We start from the raw sequence: 23,251 nt of genomic DNA, 5'->3' as shown, positions 1-23,251 counted from the left end.
CAAAAATATGGAGATAAGTAAAGGCAGTGGAAGAGATAGAATGGGAGAATGGCAATTAAGGATGAGACTATAATGGAGGTTGAAATCAGGTTTAGCATGAGAGAATGAGACAGTTGGAAGGACAGGATACTATGATTGGAGGCTAGCAGTTCAAAAATATAGGATCTTGGAGCACCAGGGAAAGCCAAGTTTCGATGAAAGGAGAAAAGATGAAAGAATTATTGGTTGAAAAGTTTAATGTAGGAAAGTTAAGAAGTGAATAGAGGTTCAAAAGAGTACACTAGAATGAGCCAGGCCATGGATGAGCTAAATTGGAAGAAACTTGGAGAAGAGTAGGGCTGCTCAGAATTGTGCTTATGGGTTCAATTAGATGTAGTATGAACATGCAGACTGTATCTTTAAGTCAGAGGCTACGTGCACACTGGGAAGCAAAACATTGGTATTATCATCATTATGAATAGGACAAAATGTTCACATTTATATAGCTCTTTAATGTTAGTAAAGTGCTTTACATACATTTTCATGTACATTTTCATTTGATCCTTACAACAATTCTGAGGTGGGTGCTATTTTTATAGATGAGAAATCCAAAGTTAGAGAGACTAAATGATTTTCCAAGTCAGAGAGCTAGTATGAGAACTTAAGTCTTCCTGACTCTGAGTCTTAGGATCTGTATGTGGTGCCTTTTCAATTAACTGACATTTTATATAGTACCTTAAAATTTGTAAAGTGCTTTACATCCATTATCTTACTTGAGCCAAAGATCAAATGAGATCCAAGATTATATTTAAGCATTTATATCTTACAGTATTATTTTACCTAATTTCATATTTTTGTGGAGCCAACTTAGGTAGGGTGTCTATACACACATATATACACTTATACACACACACACACACACACATACACACACACATGTATATGTGTATAAATGGTTCCCATATGAGTTTGTGGGACTCATGAAGATGTGAATAATCTCATTAATAACTTGACCATTTCCCCTTTTTATTAATGACTCTCTTTATTCCTTTAAAAATATAAGAATAATAGAATATAATTTCCATGAATGATCACATTAATTCTCTCAGTTATAAGGTCTTTTATTTTATACATAAGGTAAAATACTTGCACCAAATAATTCAGTGAGTCTGTCCATAGGAGAGTTAGAACCAGAATCCAGAAATAGAATTTAGCCTTTGAATGAGATCATGTTCTAGTGGAACAGAAGGAAATGATTAGGAAGAAAATGTCACCAGTCTGGAACACTGAGTTCGGAGTCTGTGAAATAGGCAAGAATACTATAAAATAAACTAAGCTAATGAGAAAAATTAGAGTATATAATGGAAAATTTCAGTACAACTATAAGATGTGAATAAAGTGTTATATATTATATTGAAACAGAAAATTAAATAAGTTCATGTGTGCATCAAGAAAATAATCTTGGAAGGAATAAAGCATATAGGAATCTTGGTATTATTTTCCTGTTATCTGTCTATTTTGAAATTCAGCTTTCAAGGGATTATAATGAGAACAATGATAGTGATTTTAAAATTTGGAACATAGAAAATTAGGTCTCACTTCCCCTTTCTCTAGCCAAAGCAATCCAAATAGCAATTTTTTCTTTTTAAAATTTATCTTACTCATCCATAATCTGCCTTCACAGCATCCCATCCCATTCCCCTATTCCTGATTGAGAACTCAAGAAAAACAAAACCAAAAGCAAATATTGTTAAAGCAAATTTCCATATTGTCCATGTCCAAAAAAAATTTGGCATATTTTGTATTGGTTCCTTTACCTCTCTATCAGGTGATGGGGAGTATATTTCATCATTTGTTCTATAGAATATGGGTTGGTAGTTATGCTGATAAGATTTTTTTTTTCCTTTGACCTGGAAGCTCTATGATGTTCCCAGGAGTTTTCATTTTGGGGTTTCTTTCAGGAGGTAATTAGTGGATTTCCATTCTCTGGTTCTAAGAAATGTAAGCAATTTATTTTTAAGAATTCTTGAAATGTTGATGTCTAGGGTTTTGGGGTTTTGTTTTTTCGGGGCAATGAGGATTAAGTGACTTGCCCAGGGTCACACAGCTAGTAAGCGTCAAGTGTCTGAGGCTGGATTTAAACTCAGGTCCTCCTGAATCCAGGGCTAGTGCTTTATCCACTGTGCCATCTTGCTGCCCCCGTTTGATTCCTAAATTTCTTTTCTCCCTGACCTGTTTTTCAAGTCACTTGTTTTTTGGAGTTTTGTTTGTCATTTATGAGATACCTTACTGTTTCTTTTATTTTTTTTTTCAGACTTTTGATTTGTTGCTACATGAAGTCATTGACTTTTATTTGGTCATTTTAATTCTCAGAGTTTGTTGTTTGATCAAGGTTTTGTACCTTATGTATAGTTGTTCACTTTCCAATTCTTCCATTTCTTTTCCATTTTTTTCTAAAGTATTCTCATTTCATCTATACACACACACATATAAATTCTCTTTTAAACTCATTCCATTTCTTCCAGGAATTGTAGTTGAGTTTGAGCCCAGCTTATGTTTTTCTCCAAGGCATGACTTGTTGATGTTTTGGAGATAGTCTCCTCTTCTGCATTTTTGTCATGACTGTTCCTGCCAGCAAAATAGATTATAGTTAGGGTTCTTTTTTGTTTGCTCATTCTGCCAGCCTGCTTCCTGGTTTTAGACATGATAATAGATCTGGAGCCTGTGGCACTTCTGAAGGGAAAGTCTAGGCTGGTACCATTGTTGCTTTCTTTGGGGTATTGAGTGTTGTATTATTCTGGGATCATAGGGTCAGCAAGCTTTAATCGTTCTAAGAGCAGTGTAATCAAAGCGAAGTCTAATAGCTGCCCTCTAGTATTAACTCTGCAAGTTAATGACTTGGGTTTCATTCTGAGCAAGAGTAGACTGTTGCTGGACCAGCCCCTGTGAAACAGCTGGAAAATTCTTACAGAAGTGTAGGGCAGCTAGGTGGTGCAGTGGATAAAGCACCGGCTCTGGAGTCAGGATTACCTGAGTTCAAATCTGGCCTCATACACTTAACACTTACTAGCTGTGTGACCCTGGGCAAGTCACTTAACCCCAATTGCCTCACTAAAAAAAAAAAAAAGACGTGTAGGCCCTTTGGTCTGCAACTCCTACTCTCGTTGTTGCCCTTCAGGCTGAGCTAGATGCTGGAAGTGAGAACTGTATCTGAGCTTTGTGTCTGATCCACCCTTCTGCTGCTTGCTTTTGAACTTCCTACATTCCCCATATATAGTCTGAGGCCTCCCTATCGGAAGACTTTACTCCCAGAGCAAGTCCCCTTATTCCACTCTGGATCTGTGACCAGGAACTGGCTAATGGGCAACAAAACTACCAGTTGACACCTGGTATGGGTCTTGTGGAGCCCATATATCATCTGGGATCTCCTTTTGCAGATGTGTAGCCTTTGGCAGCCTCTTCCAGAGTAACATTCTGCATTGTTTCTGACCCTTCCCTAGTGTCTAAAGACCTTTCTTGTCTCCCTTTGTGAAACTGGGATGCACAAATGACACACTGTCTTTTTCTGGCTATCTCCATCAAGATCAGTTTGGTGCATTTTCTAGATCTGTTTGGGGGACTTTTGTAGACAGGGAGCTTGCCACACTCCTTAACACTCTGCCATCTTGGCTGTTCCCCAAAATGGGAATTTTCAAAAAGACTTGATTTTACAGAATAGTGATCAAACAACAGATACATTTTTTGAGCACTACTACGTGCTAGGCATTGTGGGAGTGAGGGGAAGGAATACAAATGTAAGACAGTTCTCTGCCAGCAAGAAAAACAAAGCTAGTTGAGTGGAAAGATATACACAGAAAAAGATAACAGTATGAGGCAGTATATGGAAAGTGACAGATACGATATAATGCATACAATGTAGGGTACCAGACAGAGAGCAGACTAATTTAATTTCTTTCTTTGGCACTCCCTGGCACCTAGGAGGAAATCTATGATGTTATGCTAGGGGTACCAAAGAAAGAAATTAAACAGTGCCTCAACACAGATAAGTACTTACTTGCCAACTCCTGCCAGACTAACCTCATTTTTTTTTCCATAGGATAGATCAGGATGGACGTAATCAATGCAATATACACAAGGCTGGGAGGGATATAGTTAATACAATGAATTAGAGGATCAAGATGCAAAAAGATCCTGACATGCTAGAATGATGACTTAAACAAATTAGATTAAATTTCATAAAGGGAAATGAACTTGAGTTCAATAAAATCAATTTCACAAGTATAAGACAGAAATAACAGTTCTAAAAAATTCCAAGGGGTTTTAGTGAACTGAAGCAAGTGCAGTGTTTGCAGTGCAACAATGCAACCAAGTAAGTTATTGTTCTTTTAGAAATCTTAATGAAGACATGTTGTCTCTTCCAAGGGAGGTGATGGTCCTGCTGTATTCCCCCCACTAACCATATCTTGTGTACTTTATTTCTTTTGGGGGTCAACTTTTAAAGATGACATTATCAAGTTGACATAGTTTCCTGAGGAGGAACTAGGATGGTGAAGATTTTGAGGTCCAGCCTGCCAGAGAGGGATCATTAGAAGAAATGTAGGATGTGCATCGAGAACTTAAGTTTTGGGGAATCAGGAGAGATGATAGAAGTTTGTGAAGGATTGTCATGTAATGGACTGCCTTGGTCATTAGTTAGTAGATGCCTCTTCACCAGAGATCTTCCAGAAAAGGCTGTATGATCACTTGTTAGAAAAGCTATAGGGAGATTTGTGCTCAGACCCGATCTCTAGAGCAGAGTGACTTTGTGATGATAAGGGCATTTTATACCATGCACATAAAGTTGAAGAAAATGGAGGTTGGTTTGGAGAAATTAAAACCTAGGAGGGACATGATCACTGTTTTCTTGAACTGTACTTGTCCTCCTTTGACCTGGAGGGAAGAATGGGAACAATAGATAGACATTTGTGGTGTGGATTTCAGCTTGGTTATTGAAAAGATTTTTCAATAATTAAAATCTGTTCTAAAGTGGAATGGGTATTATTCATTGAGTTCTTGTTGCTGAAGGTCTCTAAGGAGTGGTTGAATGACCACAGTATAGGATATTGTAAAGGAAAATTTCCATTCATGTATGTGTTGAATTATGATGACCTCTGGTGTCTTCCAGTTCTGTATTTCTGTTTTATTCACATAAGGTTTTAGAGAGTTGGTTGAGTAGACAGGTGTGGTTGGAACATAGAGTTCATTCATGTATGTGAATAGTACATGATAAAGGATGGTAAGGTAGATTGGATCAGATTTTGAAGGTCTCAAAGGTTAGGCTATATATATATATATATTTTTTTTTTTTTACTTTATTCTCAAACTTTTGTTTAATAGAATCTTGAACTGTCATGGAGCAGCCTGAGATTTAATGAGGAAGAAAAGTTGTAGTGGTGATAGACACACATAATAAATCTGTCGGTTTTGTTGTCTCGGTTATTTATAGTATGTACATTCAACTAATAAAGAGAACTATTGGTTTAATTCTATTATATGACCAAAAATATTTCATTACAGACAGGTATTATTAATTGAATGCAGACAATTCTTAGTCTTTCTTGGTATAGGGAATGTAAAATAATCAGTGTCCACATATAGGCTTGGATTTTTTTAATCTATGAATTGTATTGTGTTTTTTTTTTTAAATGACAGCACTCATTATGGGAAATTTGAAGAGAAAGCAAAAGTGTTCATAGCCAAGACTGACAATGAAACAAACATTTATGAACCTATTTCAGGTACTAAATATAGAACAAATGCAAAAGTGATTATAACTATCTCTGATTTGCAGACTATATTTAACCTTCTAGCTCTAAATTTTGTGATCTTGTATCCATTATTTTAAAAAATTGATCCATGGTTCCAGCAAAATTGCATATATATTTACAAACAACAAAAAATTAAAAATAAACTTTTAAATCTTTAAGGCAGAGATACCGGCTTACATAAGTTAAGAGGAAAATTAAAATTAAGGCATCTTACAAGTAAGCTATAACTTCCAGTGTTCCCAAATATAAAATACTAATAGGATCATCACATCCTAATTAAGCAAGCTATTTGTGTGATCATTCAGTTTGGAAGAAGAATTATCTGGAAGATATATATTTTTTAAATCGGCCTTATTTTATTTGGTTGCATTTCTAATAGGCCTTGAAGGTCCTTGAGGATAGGGACAGTATTTTTTGCCTATTGTGTGTGTGTTCCCAGCACTTAGCACAGGATCTGGCAAATAGTAAGCATTTAATTAATGCTTATTTACTGACAAAAATAATTTATGGTTGTGTCGAGTTTTTGTTTAAATGTAGGATTCCGCTGTTGTTAAAAAACAACTTTGAAAACAAATGTTATGGCTAGTAGCTTTTTATAAAAAGGAGCGAGATAATTAAGAGTAATTTCTGGACTATATTCTATCACCTGTATTCTATCACCTCTGACAAGAAATAATTCAATTTAGTGAATTATGTATGCCTATAGCAAGTGAATTATAGGGAATACAGAGATAAAAAATATAGTAGGCATGTAGTGGTACTTAAATATTTGTTGAATTGAAAACAACATAGTTGATGTCCTTGATTATATTTAAATAATGAATTTAAGACAGCAACAGGAAAGAATTTTAAGTTAGCTCTGATGAAGCAATATAGCTAGTAAAAATTGATGTGTTGTTTTTGTTTTGTAATAGATTAGAAGTAGGGGGACATTAAGTTATTTAGTGATCTTTAGGTTACTTATAAACCAGATACTTAAGAATCTGTATGATAGTAACTAGAAAATTTCTATGACTCAAAGTTGTGTGCATATTTTCCTAAATAAAAATAATTTCTATACATTCATTCATGGACTTTTTATTTCTTGTGTCAAACACAAATGTTTTAATTTTTTTGAGTAATGAATTAAAGATACCCCAGTTGATGACTTAAATATTGAAAGGTAAGAACATTAAACTTCAGTATCTTGGCATTTCGTTTTGGAGAAGAAATTCTTGGTTCAAAGTACTCCAATTAAATTAGAGAACATGATTTGTTTTCAAATATCTGAAGGGTTATCATGTAGAAGAGGAATCATACTTATTCCTTTTGAGCCCTAGGGCAAAACTAGACCAGTGGTAAAAACTAGGGACACAGATTTTGACTTAATATAAAAAACTTCCTTACCAGTAGAGCAATCCTAAAACAGAATGGGTTGCTTTGAAAGATTTCTGAATGAAGTTAGGTATTTACGTTGTACAGGGGATTATACAGGATGATTTCCAAGGTCTATTCCAATTTTTTTTTTTTTTGACGGGGCAATGAGGGTTAAGTGACTTGCCCAGGGTCACATAGCTAGTGCCAAGTGTCTGAGGCTGAATTTGAACTCTGGTCTCCTGAATCCAGGGCCGGTGCTTTATCCATTGCGCCACCTAGGTGCCCTGTCTATTCCAATTTAGGGATCATATGATTCTATAAACTTCAAAGTTGAACTTCGTGAACTTACTTGTGGAAAGCCTTATTTGAAAGCAACCATTTCTTTTTTTTTTTTCTTTTTTTTTTTTTGCTCTCTTCCTATGCAGCTTTGGGTACTGCCCCAGTTAAAGAAGCAGAATATGTGGCCCTTATAAAGTCTCACATTTTTTAATTGAAACCACTCCAGTATCTCTGCCAAGAAAACCCCAAAAGGGGTCACGAAGAGTCAGATACAACTGAAATGACTAAATAACAAAAAAAAAAATGAGAATACTATTCACATTACCTTAATTTCAGAAATTTTCTTTATTCTCTGACTTGTACTTGCTTCTGGTTTGAAATCTCTGATTAGTTGTTTCCCTTAAATTAAAAACCAATGATAGAATTAAACTGACTCATTTGGAACTGTCAAGTATTAAAATAACAATAAGTTAATTTCTGCTGGTTTAATTGCAATCACTGCAGTTATCTGAACTATGGAAAGAATATCGTGACCTAAAACATCTTTTGTATGTTTATTGTTTAGCCATTTTCAGTTGTGTCTGACTCTTCATGACCCCTTTGGGGGTTTTCTTGGCAAAGATACTGGGGTGTTTTGCCATTTCCTTCTCTAGCTCATTTTACAGATGAAGAAACTGAGGCAAACAGGATTTTAAAGTGACTTACCCAATGTCACACAACTAAGTGTCTAAGGCTGGATTTGAACTCATGTCTTCCTGACTTCACATCCAGCACTCTCTCCACTGTGCCACCAAGCTGCCCATAACTTTTTTTTTCAACATTCAACATCACTGGCTTTGAGTAATGTCAGGAATAAAAACATTTTAATATTTTTGAAAATAAGATTGCTAGAAAGATAATTAACATTAAACATTCCTATTGGTTATTTGACCAAAAATGTCAACATTGAATAGTAGTTTTGCTATATAGTTCATGTTTTGGTATTCCATTTGTATTGTGTAGATTTATATAGCTTCATTTCCTCATTTTAAAAATCGGGGGTTGAACTAGATAATTGGTCTCTAAGTTCCCCTATAGTCATAGCAATCCTTTGATCCATGTTAAAGACACTATCTCAACCTTTTTTTTTTGCCGGGCAATGAGGGTTGTAACTTGCCCAGGGTCACACAGCTAGTGTCAAGTGCCTGAGGTCGGATTTGAACTCAGGTCCTTCTGAATCCAGGGCCTGTACTTTATCCACTGCACCACCTAGCTGCCCCAAAGTATATTGCTGGGACTCTTTTTTTTTTTTTTTTTTTTTGGTGAGGCAATTGGGGATAAGTGACTTGCCCAGGGTCACACAGCTAGTAAGTGTCAAGTGTCTGAGCCTGTATTTGAACTCAGGTCCTCCTGAATCCAGGACCGGTGCTCTATCCACTGGGCCACCTGGCTGCCCCTCAACCCATTTTTTAAAGTGTCATTTTTAACATGAAAATTCTTAGACAAGTATTTCCCTGTCTGTTTTTCCATCTGATATCCTGGGATAGAATATGAAGTTAAGGGAATACTCCAATACATTCCTCAACCCAGCCATTTGGACCACATGCAGCTACATTATATGTATCCACATATACATGTAAAATACACCCCAGCCATTCTGCCTTCTCTTTCCATCATAACATTTATCTTCTATTTTACTACTCAAAATTTGGTAAAATCATATATAAGAAAACACAATATCTTCTGTATTAAGGACCTACCTATTTCTCTAAGGAAAAAAAACATTGTTAGAGAAATTTCAGGCAAAGCGTGGTTTTAATAAATTTTAAATCATTTCATTTGTTTAAAAGGTATATATATGTACAGACACATACTCCCCCTCTAAGAAGGAAAAGGTTGGAAAGCCTTTTTTGTATTCCGTTTTACCCAAGCAAAATAAATTGAAAATGGAAATTTCATGACAGCTCTTATCCTACTATTTAGTAAAATTATTCCAAAACCTCTTCTGTACTAGACAATTCTAAACATGTATGTATATGCCAAGCATAACAATTTGGGTGTGGGGTGTTTCCCAACCAAAAAAACTCACAAAAGATCATATGAGAGGGGGCAGCTAGGTGGCACAGTGGATAAAGCACTAGCCCTGGATTCAGGAGTACCTGAGTTCAAATCCGGCCTCAGACACTTGACACTTACTAGCTGTGTGACCCTGGGCAAGTCACTTAACCCCATTGCCCCACAAAAAACAAAACAAAAAAAACCCCAAAACAACAAAAAAAGATCATATGGGAAATTCACATATTTCCTAGAGTTGAACATTTCCTTTATCATTACATTATTACTAACTAGCTACTTATTGTTAGCAAATGGTGTTTTGTATATATTATCTCATTTGATTTATCTTATTTGATCCTTACAACAACCTTGTGAGGCAGGCACTATTGATACTCCCATTTTACAGATGAGAAAAGTGAGGCCAAGAGAAGTTAAGTTACTTGTCCAGGATCACAAAGCTAGTAAGTATCTGAGGCATGGTTTGAATTCAGGCCTTCCTGGATCCAAGTCAGAGGCCTTAGTCTGAGCGCATGGGATCAACTAATCTCAGGCAGTAAGGTGAATCCTACTCTCCCTTCCAGTCAGTGGATTTGTCTCCAATACAATCATTACACACATTACTCACTCAAGCACCTTTCTCTGCAGTTCCAAGTTTCCAATCCCTCCCTTCCCTTCTGCATCCCTCATCAGACCTTCAGGGAAAGTTTAACTCATTTATAACCCCATTCTTACCCCTAGCCCCCATAGCAGCAGGTACCATTGAAAAATTCTGCTAAACCATTCAATACCTTCCAGTTCTTATCGTACATACTCACTCCTCCCCCCCCACCTCCCACCTCATCCATTTATAACCCCTTTCTTACCCCCAGCCCCAGCTACGCCCTCCAGGTGTCCATTTGGAATAAGAGCCCTGGAGCAGTGACCTGATGAGTTAAGCACACCTCTGCTTTCCCCTTCCCCCCCCTTTCATTTTGTATAGAACAGAGTCTCACAGGATAAGCAGGTATAGATGGATTGCAGTATGGCTCAACGATCTTAAGATATTTACCCCCAAACCCAGCTTTCTTCTGAGCTTCTTTTTTTTTCTGTGAAGGGCATTGCAATCCTTCTTGTCACACAGCAACCTCAGTCTCATCCTCAGCTCCTCACTTGCATTCACCTCACATATATAATCAGTTGACAAATGACATCAGCAGCTCTTGCAGCTTCTCTCTACTTACAAAACTACCCACTAGTTCAGGCCCTGATCACCTCTGTTGTAGACTTTTATAACAGCCCCCTAATTGGTCGTCCTTCCTCAGGTCTCCCTGCCAATCCATCCTCCACACAGCTGCCAAAGTGATTTTTCAGAAGCACAGGTCTGGCCATGTTTGCTCACTCCCACTAGTCAATAAAGTCTAGTGGCTCCCTATTGATTCCAGGGTTGAATGTTCTGTGCTTATCCTTTTTAAAATGTCTATTTTCTATGTTTTGTAATGTTCATAATTGTACAGTAATGCATATAAAAATAAGTAAATATACACAATGGTGCTATGCGTGAAAAAAATTTACTGCTAGGGATGCAAATTGCTATGAGAAACTAAGTTTAAAAATTGTACCTAGGGCTTTTTATCCCTATTGTTAGGGTAAAGGGTAAGAGATGTCAAGAGAGCTAGAAAAAGGAACTTTAGTCCATCAGTTTTTCTTATGTATTGTGTCTCTAGCTGAATTTTTCCTTAAGGAAAATAAACTTCATTTTTATAGTTTTTCCAAATTGCTTGGTATATTGTCTTGTTTGTTTAATTTGGTGATCAGACTTGTGGTTTCATTAGTAGGGACCACCTGATGGGAAACTTCCCTCTACCATAGAAGAATTGTACCTCCTTCTATGTGGTTTAAAAAGAGCCTTATAAGAGTATGGGGGAACTGGAAGATTCAGTGATTTGCTTGGAATCACAACAGTTAATTTGTGTCAGAAACTGGTCTCAAAACCAGGTCTTCCTGATTCTCAGCTTTCCTCTTCATTTTGCCACAGTATCTCTTAGGTATATGTCAATAAATATTGATTGTACTAAAATTTCAAATCTTAATTCACGTAAATATTCTTGTCACTCTCTTTTCATGGTTACACTGCCGTAAACATCTGGGCTATAATTTTCCATAATCTGAAATGGTAATGAATACATCCCTGCTTTATTTTCTGTTATTTCCAGGTACAGTTTTTCTTAAATGAAAGGGTAAACTTTGCTTCATTAGTTATTTGTGTGCTTTGTTAGTAATTTCTATTAGTTCCATTCACATTAATACACATACAAAATTGGAACTTAGAGATGGTTTTAGACTATTCAGAACAGGTTCTATTAAGATATTTTTTAAAAAGCAGTATTATGTAGTCTTACATCATTTAACTCCTAGCATTTCACTTTAGCCCTACTTACCTATTTAAATTGTATCTGATTCCAGGCTTATTATGTGGTGACCCCACGGTGACCCAGAAAAGTAGAAGAGGTTTGCTTTTTCAGTTTTTTCTAATGCTCTGTGGCTTGGAGTGTGTTTCCCTCTGGAAAACACTCAATCACCTTGGAGATGATTCTAAACCATAGCAGTCTTACAGATGCCTTTCTTAAAGGGCTAGGTACACCACAGACTGAGACCTGAGATTCCTTGTTAATTGGTGTATATTCCAGGCTCTAATTGGTATTTTTTCAGACATCTTGGTTCTATCTTGCTCTAGTAGGTCTTATAACTTTGGGGATCCACTGGATCCCAAATCCATAGATCCATTGGGATATACTGTAATTAAAGTATATTTAAAATATTTATCCATGTTTTTTGGTTGACTGGCTGGCATGCAGATGGATGGATGGATGGGTGGATGTCTTTGGCTTAGATTTACACCAAGGAAATCCTAAGAGAAACCATTCAGTTTTGAATCATTGAATCATGTGCTTTTTAAAAGTATCTATTTAGGGAAAATAGTTTTTAATTCATACAGAATCACAAAAATTAATTTTCATAAATCATACCATGTCATAAATTAGTCTTGATGGCTTCTGGTTTGGTTTTTTGTTTTTGCTTAATTTTTCTAGCAGAAGTAAGGTATATAAAAGCCAGATTTTTATTCATGTCTTATAATTAAATTACAAATTAGTTAAATCTAGAGCTACTTCTCTTTGGTGGGATAACAGTAATATTAAGCATGTAAAACAGTAATTCTCTAGAAAATTTAAAAATAGTAAATATTAGAGTTTATGTTTAAGAATGAATTGTTAATTTGTACTTTGAATAACATTTTTAGTGCATGATTATTGAGTTGTAGCCCGTAAAAAAGAAAGCAAACTTTGTTTAAAGGAAATAAATCTATACACTCTGTGCTAAAATATAAAACTTAGGTTATTCTTCCCAGAGACAATTTCAAGAAATACATAGTATAATATGTACAATTAATACTGTACTCTGTGCAATTATGTAATGTATATAACTATTATTTCCTTTTAGCCCCTAGAAGAATAAGCTCTAAGTTTCCACTAAACAGAAGAGGATTCCGAGTGGGATATCGCAGCGTCAGTAGGGAGCCTTCTCAGAAAGATATTGATCTTCTCACCAAACGGGTTCTTTCTGCCAGACTGCTGAAAATCAATGAGCTGCAAAATGAAGTGACTGAACTCCAGGTCAAATTAGATGAGCTGCTAAAAGAAAACAAGGCTTTGAAAAGACTTCAGTACAGACAGGAGAAAGCCCTGAATAAGTTTGAAGATACAGAAAATGAAATCTCACAACTTATAGTCAGACATAACAATGAGATTAAGGCACTAAAAGAGCGCTTAAGAAAATCTCAAGAGAAAGAACGGGCAACTGATAAAAAGGTGAAAGACACAGAGTGTGAACTTTATAAGACAAAATGTTCTTTAAAGAAACTGAAAAAGCTCACTGAAGCTAAGCACCTACCTGAACGAGAAGATCTAGCTAAGAAACTAGTCTTAGCAGAAAACAAATTAGATGATACCGAGAAAAAAATCAAGGTGAATTTTAAAGAACCACTTCTAATTATATTGTCTTCTATTGCTTTTCTATTAGGAATTTAATAATGTTCTCTATTTAAAAGCAGTTACTGTTTTACTGAAAACCTTTGATAAATGAAACCAATTTTAGTAGTTTTGTGTGTAGGAAACTAGAAAAAATCCCAGGTAAACAAAAGGGAAAGATGAAGAATTAAATTGTCAAAAATGTTATTAGTAGATCCGCTTTTGTGAGAAATAAATTAAATCTTGATTCTGTCAAGCCATTCTTGGAAAGTACTCTACCTTTTTTGTGGTTTACCAACTTAATACTATGGTAGTCATTATCTCTCATGCACTTATTTCCTGGTCTGTTAAGGAAAAAAAAAAATACCACAGGAAAAAGATCCTTGAAGAAGCTAGGTGGCTCACTGCACCTCCAGTCAGGAAGACCTGAATTCAAAATCAGCCTCAGATACTTATTAAGCTATGTGACCCTGGACAAATCACTTAAACCCACTTCAGTTTACTCATCTATAAAATAAAGATCATAGGTGTGTGGGGCAGCTAGGTGGTACAGTGCATTAAGCACTGGTCCTGGATTCGTGAAGATCTGAGTTCAAATCCGGCCTCGGACACTTGACACTTACTAGCTCTGTGACCCTGGGAAAGTCACTTAATCCCACATTGCCCCACAAAAAAATTTAAAAATAAAATAAAGATTATAATAGCACCTCCCTCCCATGGTTATTGTGATGATAAAATGAAATAATATTTGTAAAGCACTTTGCAAACCTTAAAGTGCTATTCTAGAAATGTTAATTATTAGTTATTATTACTCTTGTGAATTTCTAAATTAGTTTCTTCAAACATACAATATGAATTAGGAGTTCATAATAAGAAAGACTTTACTAAGATTTTTAGCACATAAAAACAGTAATTTACTAAAAGGTGGCCTGTGGCTCTTCAAGGTGCTGATCCATAGTCATCCGCGACTGGCGGAATCCTATAGGACTAAAAGGTATTCTAATAAACTGAAAGAATTAATGCCCTTCTAAAAGTACAAAACATATTAATTTACTTATTGTGAGTTAAGCTTGAGAGACAGCCTAACATAGTGGATAGAACCCCCCTCTGGGGGCAAAAGATCTGAGTTCAAAGCCAGCCTCAAATATACTGACTCTGACCCTAATGAGTCATTTAATTTCTCAGGGCCCCCAGTAATCCTGTAGGACTATAAGCTATAGAGCAGATACTGATCTGCATTGGTAAAGGGAATTGCACACTCAAATCTCTTATCCAAAAACCAAAATGATTAGGCCTATTACTTCCCCGTAATGAGAAAGCTATGTTAACTGAGGAGGAAAATTTTCAGCTCCTATTTACTCTTCCAGCAAAGGGCATCTTGTTAGCTTGAACAGTGTTGCTCCTCACTCAGTGTTATTTATTTACCCCATAGTGTTTTCATTAATAAATGGCTTATTTAATACACAGCACAGGGTGTTTTTTTGTTTGTTTTGTTTTGTTTGTGCGGGAAGGACTTTGGCCTTTCTTCATATCCTCAAAGCTTAAGGCTCTACCTGGTTTATAGCAGGTGTTCAATAAATTCTAGTTGACTGACTGACAAGTCTCTGTGCCTGGTATATAGTAGGTGCTCAATAAATGCTAGTTGACTGAACAGTAAGTTATTTAGATGCCTTGAGCTAATTATTGCTTTGAGCAGAGGCCAAATCAAATGTAAAACTTTTTAAAAAGCACTTCCAATTTTTTTTTCACAATGAATTCCTAGAAACTGGGCATAAAAGCAGTCACCGTAAAACAAATCTCATTTTTCCATAAAAATGATATTATAATTGAGGGTAGCATTCCTGATCAAGGGTTCTTACTTAAAACAATAACATATTAGAGCCAGAAAGGGCCTTAGAAGTTATTTCACCCAATACCTTAATTTTTTAGATGAGGAAATAGCAGCAAATAAATCATATGTATCATCTATACTGTCATGGAGACAAAGATTCAATAATAAACCTTTACATTCATTTAAAATAGTAAAATTATTTTTTAAGTTCTATAAACTAGTCATAAATATATTGAGTTGATCATACATGCATCCCCATTACAAATTAAGTATTAAATAAATTTTGAATTAAATTGAATATTTTTGTTTAAGATGTGTTTGTCCCACTAAAAAGTATTTTTAAAAATGAACTAGACATTGCTCTTTTTAAAAAATTTACTACCTCCTCTGTTTATTCAGAATTGTATGTTAATGTACTCTGTGTCCACCAAAGCAATAAACCTAGAAATAAGTGCTGTTATGTCACTAATTCTTTTCCTTCACTGCCACATCCAATTTAGCCATTGCGATTCTAGCAGCCCTGCCGAAAGTGATTAGAGGCCCAAATGTAAACTACAACGTATTTTTTAATAGTATCCTGTTACCTTTTCCAGAAGTCCAGTTCTCTATTACCCACTCTAAACACCTTCCTACAGAATAAAGCTAATTAGAACATCCCATCAAAATGTCTCTAACCAAATTTTTTGGTATAATGTCCCAACAAATATTTATTGTGGGACAAAGTCTGTGAAAGATAGGAAGTACATTTATAGTTAGTGACAATCTGCCAGTGTGAACTTCATTGGGAAGTCATAATAATTACCAGGTCAACAAGACAAACTTAAAAAGCAACTATTTTAAAAAAAACTCTTTGAGAACTTTCAAGATTATTATAAGGCAGTATCTTCATCTATGCATGTTCTGTTGCTTTATTCTATAAACAACCAAATGATTAGTAAGAGCAATAGAAAATGATGAGCAATAGATTCTGATCAGGCTGTTTTAAAGGACTATTATGATACAGTAAAATCTCAGTTTAAACAACTGAAAGTCAATTGAAGTTTTTCACTCTCTCAGAAAGCGAAGGTTTACTAATAACATAAAGCTGTAGAAAGAATGCTAAATTTGCAATTAGAGGACCTGGGTTTATATTATAGCTCTTTGCTATGTGACCTTGGTCAAGTTATGTAACTTTTCTGGGCCTCAGTTTCTTAGTACATAAAGTGAATACATAAAATCAAAGGGTTGGGGGCAGCTAGGTGGCACAGTGCATAGAGCACTGGCCCTGGAGTCAGGAGTACCTGAGTTCAAATCCGGCCTCAGACACTTAACACTTACTAGCTGTGTGACCCTGGGCAAGTCACTTAACCCCAATTGCCTCACTAAAAAAACAAAAAACAAAAAACAAAATCAAAGGGTTGAACTAGATGATCTGTCCTAGGGTCCCTTTCAGTTTCTAAACCTTTAGTCCTAAGAAAATTAACAAAATAAACCATACATGTTTTATAGTAGCTTTTAAAAATTACATTTACATTGCTTAAAAGACCAAACTTGTCAAACCCATAACAAGGATTCATTTACCTAGATACTAATGATTTACAATTATAAATACTTTTTAACTGTCAAAGTGTTCTTCCAAGGGCCATTTAATTAAATAGTACTTTGCTAATCTAGTTTTAATAATTGTAGGTGGTTGAAAGTAATTAAACTGAAACCTTTTAAGATATTCCAAAACTAATAATTTTTACTAATTGAAATTGACTTTCCTCTCAATCTTTATCAGTTAAGGTATATTTGAATTGCATGTGTGTGAAAAAACTTAACTATAAAATGGTAATAATGTTATACAATTTGTTTTTTACAAACATTTTAGTGGGAAAAAATATGGACAAAGGAAAAGTTAATGAACTTCAAGCAAATTAAAATATGACATTTATTATGCCACAACTTAAACAGTTCAGTTTTCAATGTAATTTAGAATTTTGTTTACCTAAAGTATAGAAATTTGAGTTATTATTATTATGTACTATAATTTAGAAATCCCTGTATTGGGGCTCAGTCTTAACCAAACTGCATTTGTTCTTGGTGGTGGTGTGTTTTAAAAGTGATTATATCTAATGATGGAGTTACTTTATAAAATTATATTAAAAACAAGTTAAGTTGTCAGATGTTTATTACATATTTATCATTTTGTACCAGTGCTTAAATAAAAATTCTTTTAAATTAAATCCTGGAATTCTAGAGCTAAAAGAGAAAGAGTGTTGGTGTTTTAAAAATGAACTTGAGAGAGAACATCTAGTAAAACCTAATGATTTAACAGATCAGGAAGTTTGGGGCCTATAAAGACTGACTCGCCTAATAGGATATTGAGTTAGTGGCCCAATTTGGACTAGAAAGAACCTACCTAGACACCTCATTCCTAGTGCAATGCTGTCTCCACTTTTGTAACAGTGCTCCAACTCAGGTCCTCAAAGCAAAGTTCTGACCGTTCAAAGTCATTCAAAAGTAAGTTCATTTTAAGTTGCATACTTTAATGTATGTACTTTCCCCCCTAAAGATAGCATAAAGTAAAATATGAAAAGCTATATTGGTCATTTGAAAGTCAGAATATTTTGCTCCTGGCCTTCTCTTTTCTACTACCTACTTAACTGCATAACCTTAGAAGTCATGCCATTATTAGGTCATAGATTTAGGAATGGAAGAGACCCTAGAGATGATCTGGTCCAGTCCTCTCAATTCATAGATTAGGAAACTCAGGTTTAAATAGAATTCTTTTTTGTTTTGTTGGGTTTTTTTTTTCTTAAATAGAATTCTGAGAACCTCAGACTCTAACTCTAGTTTTCTTTCCAAGTATCTCTCTGAGCCTCTGTTTTCCTTATCTTGAAATTAGAGATAATATTAAAGTCCAGATTGTTACTTGGATCTAATGAATTAGTATGTGACCTTCACATGGTATAAAGTGCTACATAAGTGTAAATTACATAGCTTATTTTGTAATTAAGTGCTTTCAAAGTACTTGAAAAGTTTTCAAATTAAGTAGTTTAATGATGCCTTTTGCAGTTGGTTAGACTTTTAGATTTTGTCCTTCATGAAAAGAGGCTTTGCCTTGCAACCCAGCTTATGTTCAAATTATCTCAAAATTTAAAGATAGCAAATTTTTGTATGTTGCTGAATTTTAGATGCTATTTTTTTGGTTTTGCACTGTATGCAAACATATGTAATTATGGTGTTTTTTTCTTGTAACCTAGAAAAGGAAAGGCAAACAAATCTTCCTGACTTACTCCACGCATAAATCTTTCACTTCAACTTTGCTACCTTGTATGCTTTCAAGACATAATTCCCTACATCTTTGGCTCCTTCTCTGGATGTCCCTTTCTCTGCTAGTTTTCTTCCTCTTCTTTCTCTTTCTCGCTGAACCTAATCTTGAGTTTCCTTCTATCGCTTTATGTCCATTTTAAAAGAACAGTGGATCCTCTGATAAAGAAGTTACTCTCTTCTGAAGAAATGGGAATGAGAAAGAATTTGAATGTAATTTTTATTCTTGATACCTAATAGCAAGAGCTTTTTTTTTATTTAAACAGAAAGGCATGTTATTTTATTGATACTTTAAACCAATTTAGAGGATATGAATCAATTTTTCATTCATAAGCTATGATTATTGAATCCTGTTGGAAAAAAAACCTGTTGCTTTTTATCCTAGGAATGCTTTAATTTTAGTTACTCTGGGCACCTTTTAATTTTAATTTTTTTATTTTATTTATTAATTTTTTTTTTGCGGGGCAATGGGGGTTAAGTGACTTGCCCAGGGTCACACAGCTAGTCAAATGTCTGAGGCCGGATTTGAACTCAGGTACTCCTGAATCCAGGGCCAGCACTTTAACCACTGCACCACCTAGCTGCCCTCTGGGCACCTTTTGAATGCAAAATATTATTTAAATATTGCTGTTGCTTGTTTTTATTAATAGCCTTCAAGAATAGCTTCAACAAAACATTTCTCTTCCCTGACTCCCAAATTTGTACCTGCCCACAGAACTTAATCAGCTTTAGTCCTTCCTACTGTTCCAACAATATAAATTTCAAGGCACACAAATTCTCAAAAATATATATAAGGAAAATATAATAGACAAAGTTGATTTAAACTAGATAGTTCTTTCCTGGATCTCTTTTTCAGCTACAACCTATAGGCACAAGATGATTTGTGTGTTTTAGGCCAGCAACAGATATAGCATGTCATTTTAAGGTGATGTTAAAAGTGGTAGGTCGGGGGCAGCTAGGTGGCACAGTGGATAAAGCACTGGCTTTGGATTCAGGAGGATCTGAGTTCAAATCCAGCCTCAGACACTTGGCAATTACTAGCTGTGTGACCTTGGGCAAGTCACTTAACCCTCATTGCCCCGCCCCCCCCAAAGTGCCATAGAGAAAAAATTTTAATTTTAAAAAAAGTGGTAGGTCACTAAGAGATTCCTTTTCAAATAAAGTTATTTTTCTCATCTGCTCACACATATTACAGGAGCTGTCAAAAAATCTTGAACTGAATACTAGTAGTTACCAGCGACAGTTACATGCTGAAAAGAAAAGGGCACATGATGCTCAGGATGAAAATAAAATTCTCCAAAGGGAGCTACAACGATTATACCAAAAACTGAGGGTGAGCTTTAAAAAAAAATGTTAAGCTGCAGTAATATATATGTATGTATATATGTATGTGTGTGTATAAATATATATTTGCCATAAACTGCTTCATTTTTAGTAGAAACTGCTATATTTTCATTTAGAAAAATTTGTACTTTGTATGTTATTTGATATTTTAGTATATGTTCATTATCTTTGGCTCTTGGGAATAAAAATTCTGATAATATAATGGTTTTAATATATTCATTATTATTAATTATTATTAAGTACCTTGTTGCAAATACACCACCATAATCAATTACAAGAAAATTTAAAGTATATTGGAAAAAAATGTAAATACCTAGTCTGTTTCTGAAATAGCTTCATAGATATGGTAGTCTCATTTTTTATGAATAATATACCATTCCTATATAGAAAACAACATTTTTGCTAGGTAATTGTTGCAAATAATATTTTGACTGCAGAGAGATATTATATTTGATTGATTTTATTATATATATGATATATATATATATATTTACCTCTTTTCAGATCAACATTTTGTTCTGTTACAGAACTATTTATTTAAATTGGGAAGGGACTGACTGCTTGTTTACTTATTTACCCCAGTGTCTTAAGATGTCAGGGCAGGCAAGATAAAATTTGGGAGATTGGCAATCCTGAGATATCTGTAATGGGAATGGGGAGGGTGGAGAAAGAGGTATTCTGTTCTTCCATTTCTCTGAATACTTACTGCTAGAGCATAAGGTTATAAAGGTACTCCTTTCTCTGACTAAATTGGGAATTTGAGCTCGAGTAAGGCAAATACCATACTATAGGAAATTTTTCTTGAACAACTGATTCATAATGAAGATTTCAAAACCTCAGCTGATTGTTCTGGTTTTATTTTCAGGAAAAAGAAAGAGAACTAGATGAAAAAAATATATATTCTAATCGATTACTGAAGAGAATGCCTAAGAAAGACAGAGATGCTTCTCCAAGAAAAAATGGTACAGTCAATATTTTAAATTATGTATTGAAAGATGTTTAATGTGATTGTGCATATATAACCCATATCAGATTGCTTTCTTTCTTAGGGAGCTGGGGAGGAGGGAAGGGAGGGAGGGAGAAAAATTGGGAACTCAAAATCTTAAATGTTGAGAACTATCTTAACATGTAACTAGAAAAAAAATACTATTAAGATTGAAAAAAATATGTATTGAGAGGACTAGGGGACAGGGTAGAGGCAGTAATCCTTAATTCCAAAGTGACATTTGACAAAGCCACGTCAAAACCTTAAAGATTAACTTAAAAGTAAGAAACTCTGACTCCAGCATTGTAAAGTTATATACAAATATAAGCTTATACTATTACTGCTGTTGTTAGTAAAGTTTTAGATTCTATGTTATAACATTTACTATATTTTTGAAGATATTCCCTATAGAATTTTTTTCACAAAAATTCATCAAGATGAACTTATATACCTTTAAAATTTTTTAAAAATATTTTCCCCTTTCAGAATACTGAAAATTGAAAAGCAATAAATTACAATTTAAGTTGAGTTAACCTAGTCATAATTCCCACCCCACCTCCCCAGCATACCTTCCAAAAGGCCTTTGGGAGCTGAATATCTAATGGAATTGCCTATCTTTTACTCAGAATTCTGAGTAATAGCTTCATACATCACCAAACTATTTCACAAAACCCTGGGTTCTATATGATGTCAATAAGGGTTGCATGAAATGGGGTGGGGGTGGGGAGAGAATACTGTGGTAGCAATATTATTCCTTTTACACAATATGATATTTTATATGTATCAAAAATACTTAATACATGAACTGGTCAGAGAGTATGGAAATAGAATTTAGTTCTTTTATTCTACTATAACATTTCCCCATGCTCAACCTTCCTATTTATCTCAGTAATATTTCTTAATTTTAGACATTGGTTTCTCAATTTCAATTCTCATTTCAAGCAGCAGTAAACTTGATAAAAAAGCCATCCTCAGAGTCAGGAATATTAAGGTCCACAACCTGACTCTGACATACATTAGCTCTGTTACTGTTGGCAAGTCACTTAACCAGTCAGTGCCCTGGGTGCTAATCTCAAAGGTGGTACATTGCAGAACAGTAGTTGGTCTGCATTGGAGGAAGGAATTTCCTCACTGGTAATTCCCTATACTGATGAAATCATGTCTGGCCCCAATTCTAAGCCCCATAGTGTTTCATGGCTACATTAATTGGGGAAGTACTAACTTGAAAAAATTTTAAAATATTATTTGGTTAAACATTTTTTTAGCATCTGTGAGCCAAAGTGTTAAAGGAATCTTTAGTACAAAAGGAGTGCAAACCAGTGAGTATTGCAAAGAAGAAGACCTTTCATCACTAGCTTTTGTTTCTCAAGACTCATCCAGACCAGAAAAGGAACTTCTTACTCTGGTGAGTTTAACAATTCTAGAACCAAACTTTCCTCATTCTTTCCTAAAAAAAAAAAAAAGACTATTAAATTTTCTGAAATATATAAAAAAACCAACAGTGTCAGTCTCTCTGGACCCCAACCCTCCACTCCCATATCTCTGAACCAGTTTTTTTTTTTTTAAATCCATAGACTGCTTTTTTCTTATTCCCTCTAGTGATTATAGTAGGTGTTTTGTAAATTTAAACTGCAATCTTTATTTTTTTATTTTATCTTTACTTTTAATAGAATTTTTTTATTTTTAGTAGACTTTTTGGACATACAACTCAGTTTAGGGGAAAGAACACTAAATTTGTAATCAGGAAACATATTCAAAGCTTGGCCTTGGCTTTGTCATTAGATATATATGTGAATGTAAAATTATTTTATATATACTTCTGTTTATCAGTTCTTTCTCCGGATACAGATAGGATCTTTCTTTATATGCCCTTTAACTAACTTATAATTAACTACTTATAAATTAACTACTTATAGTTAATTTGGGTATGGATAATAGACAAAAGAATTTATTTGCACAAAGACGTTCTTAAAATGATATTGCTGTCACTAAGTATAGTGTTCTTTCTATTGGTTCTGCTCATTTTGCTCTTCATCATTTTGGGCAAGTCTTTCCATGTTTTTCTAAAATCATTGGTCTCATCATTTCTTATAGCACAGTAGTATTCCATCACAATCATATACCACAATTTGTTCAATCATTCCCCAATTGATGGGCTTCCCTGCAATTTCTAGGTTTTAGCCACCACAAAGCTAGCTACTATAAATATTTGAGAACACATAGGTTCTTTTCCATTTTCCTTATCATCTTTGGAAACAGACCAGGTAGTGATATTTCTGGGTCAAAGGGTATAGGTAGTTTAATAACTCTTTGGGCATGGTTCCAGATTGCTCTCCAA

The 23,251-nt window shown here is 34.7% G+C and overlaps 1 protein-coding gene across 2 annotated transcripts in view; it reads left to right on the top strand.

Moving 5' to 3' along the window:
- Nucleotides 1–23,251, top strand: part of LCA5 (lebercilin LCA5) — a 50,548-nt gene that overhangs the window by 14,086 nt on the left and 13,211 nt on the right. For both annotated transcript variants that reach the window (XM_044002644.1, XM_044002643.1), the window contains exons 3-6: nt 12,933–13,456; nt 19,780–19,917; nt 20,794–20,890; nt 22,179–22,318. In XM_044002644.1, coding sequence (XP_043858579.1) covers nt 12,933–13,456; nt 19,780–19,917; nt 20,794–20,890; nt 22,179–22,318 — 899 coding nt within the window. The remainder of the gene's footprint in view (nt 1–12,932; nt 13,457–19,779; nt 19,918–20,793; nt 20,891–22,178; nt 22,319–23,251) is intronic.

Source organism: Dromiciops gliroides, chromosome 4 (assembly GCF_019393635.1).
Source record: "Dromiciops gliroides isolate mDroGli1 chromosome 4, mDroGli1.pri, whole genome shotgun sequence".
Lineage (NCBI taxonomy): Eukaryota > Metazoa > Chordata > Mammalia > Microbiotheria > Microbiotheriidae > Dromiciops > Dromiciops gliroides.
This window is presented reverse-complemented; position numbering and strand designations above follow the sequence as displayed.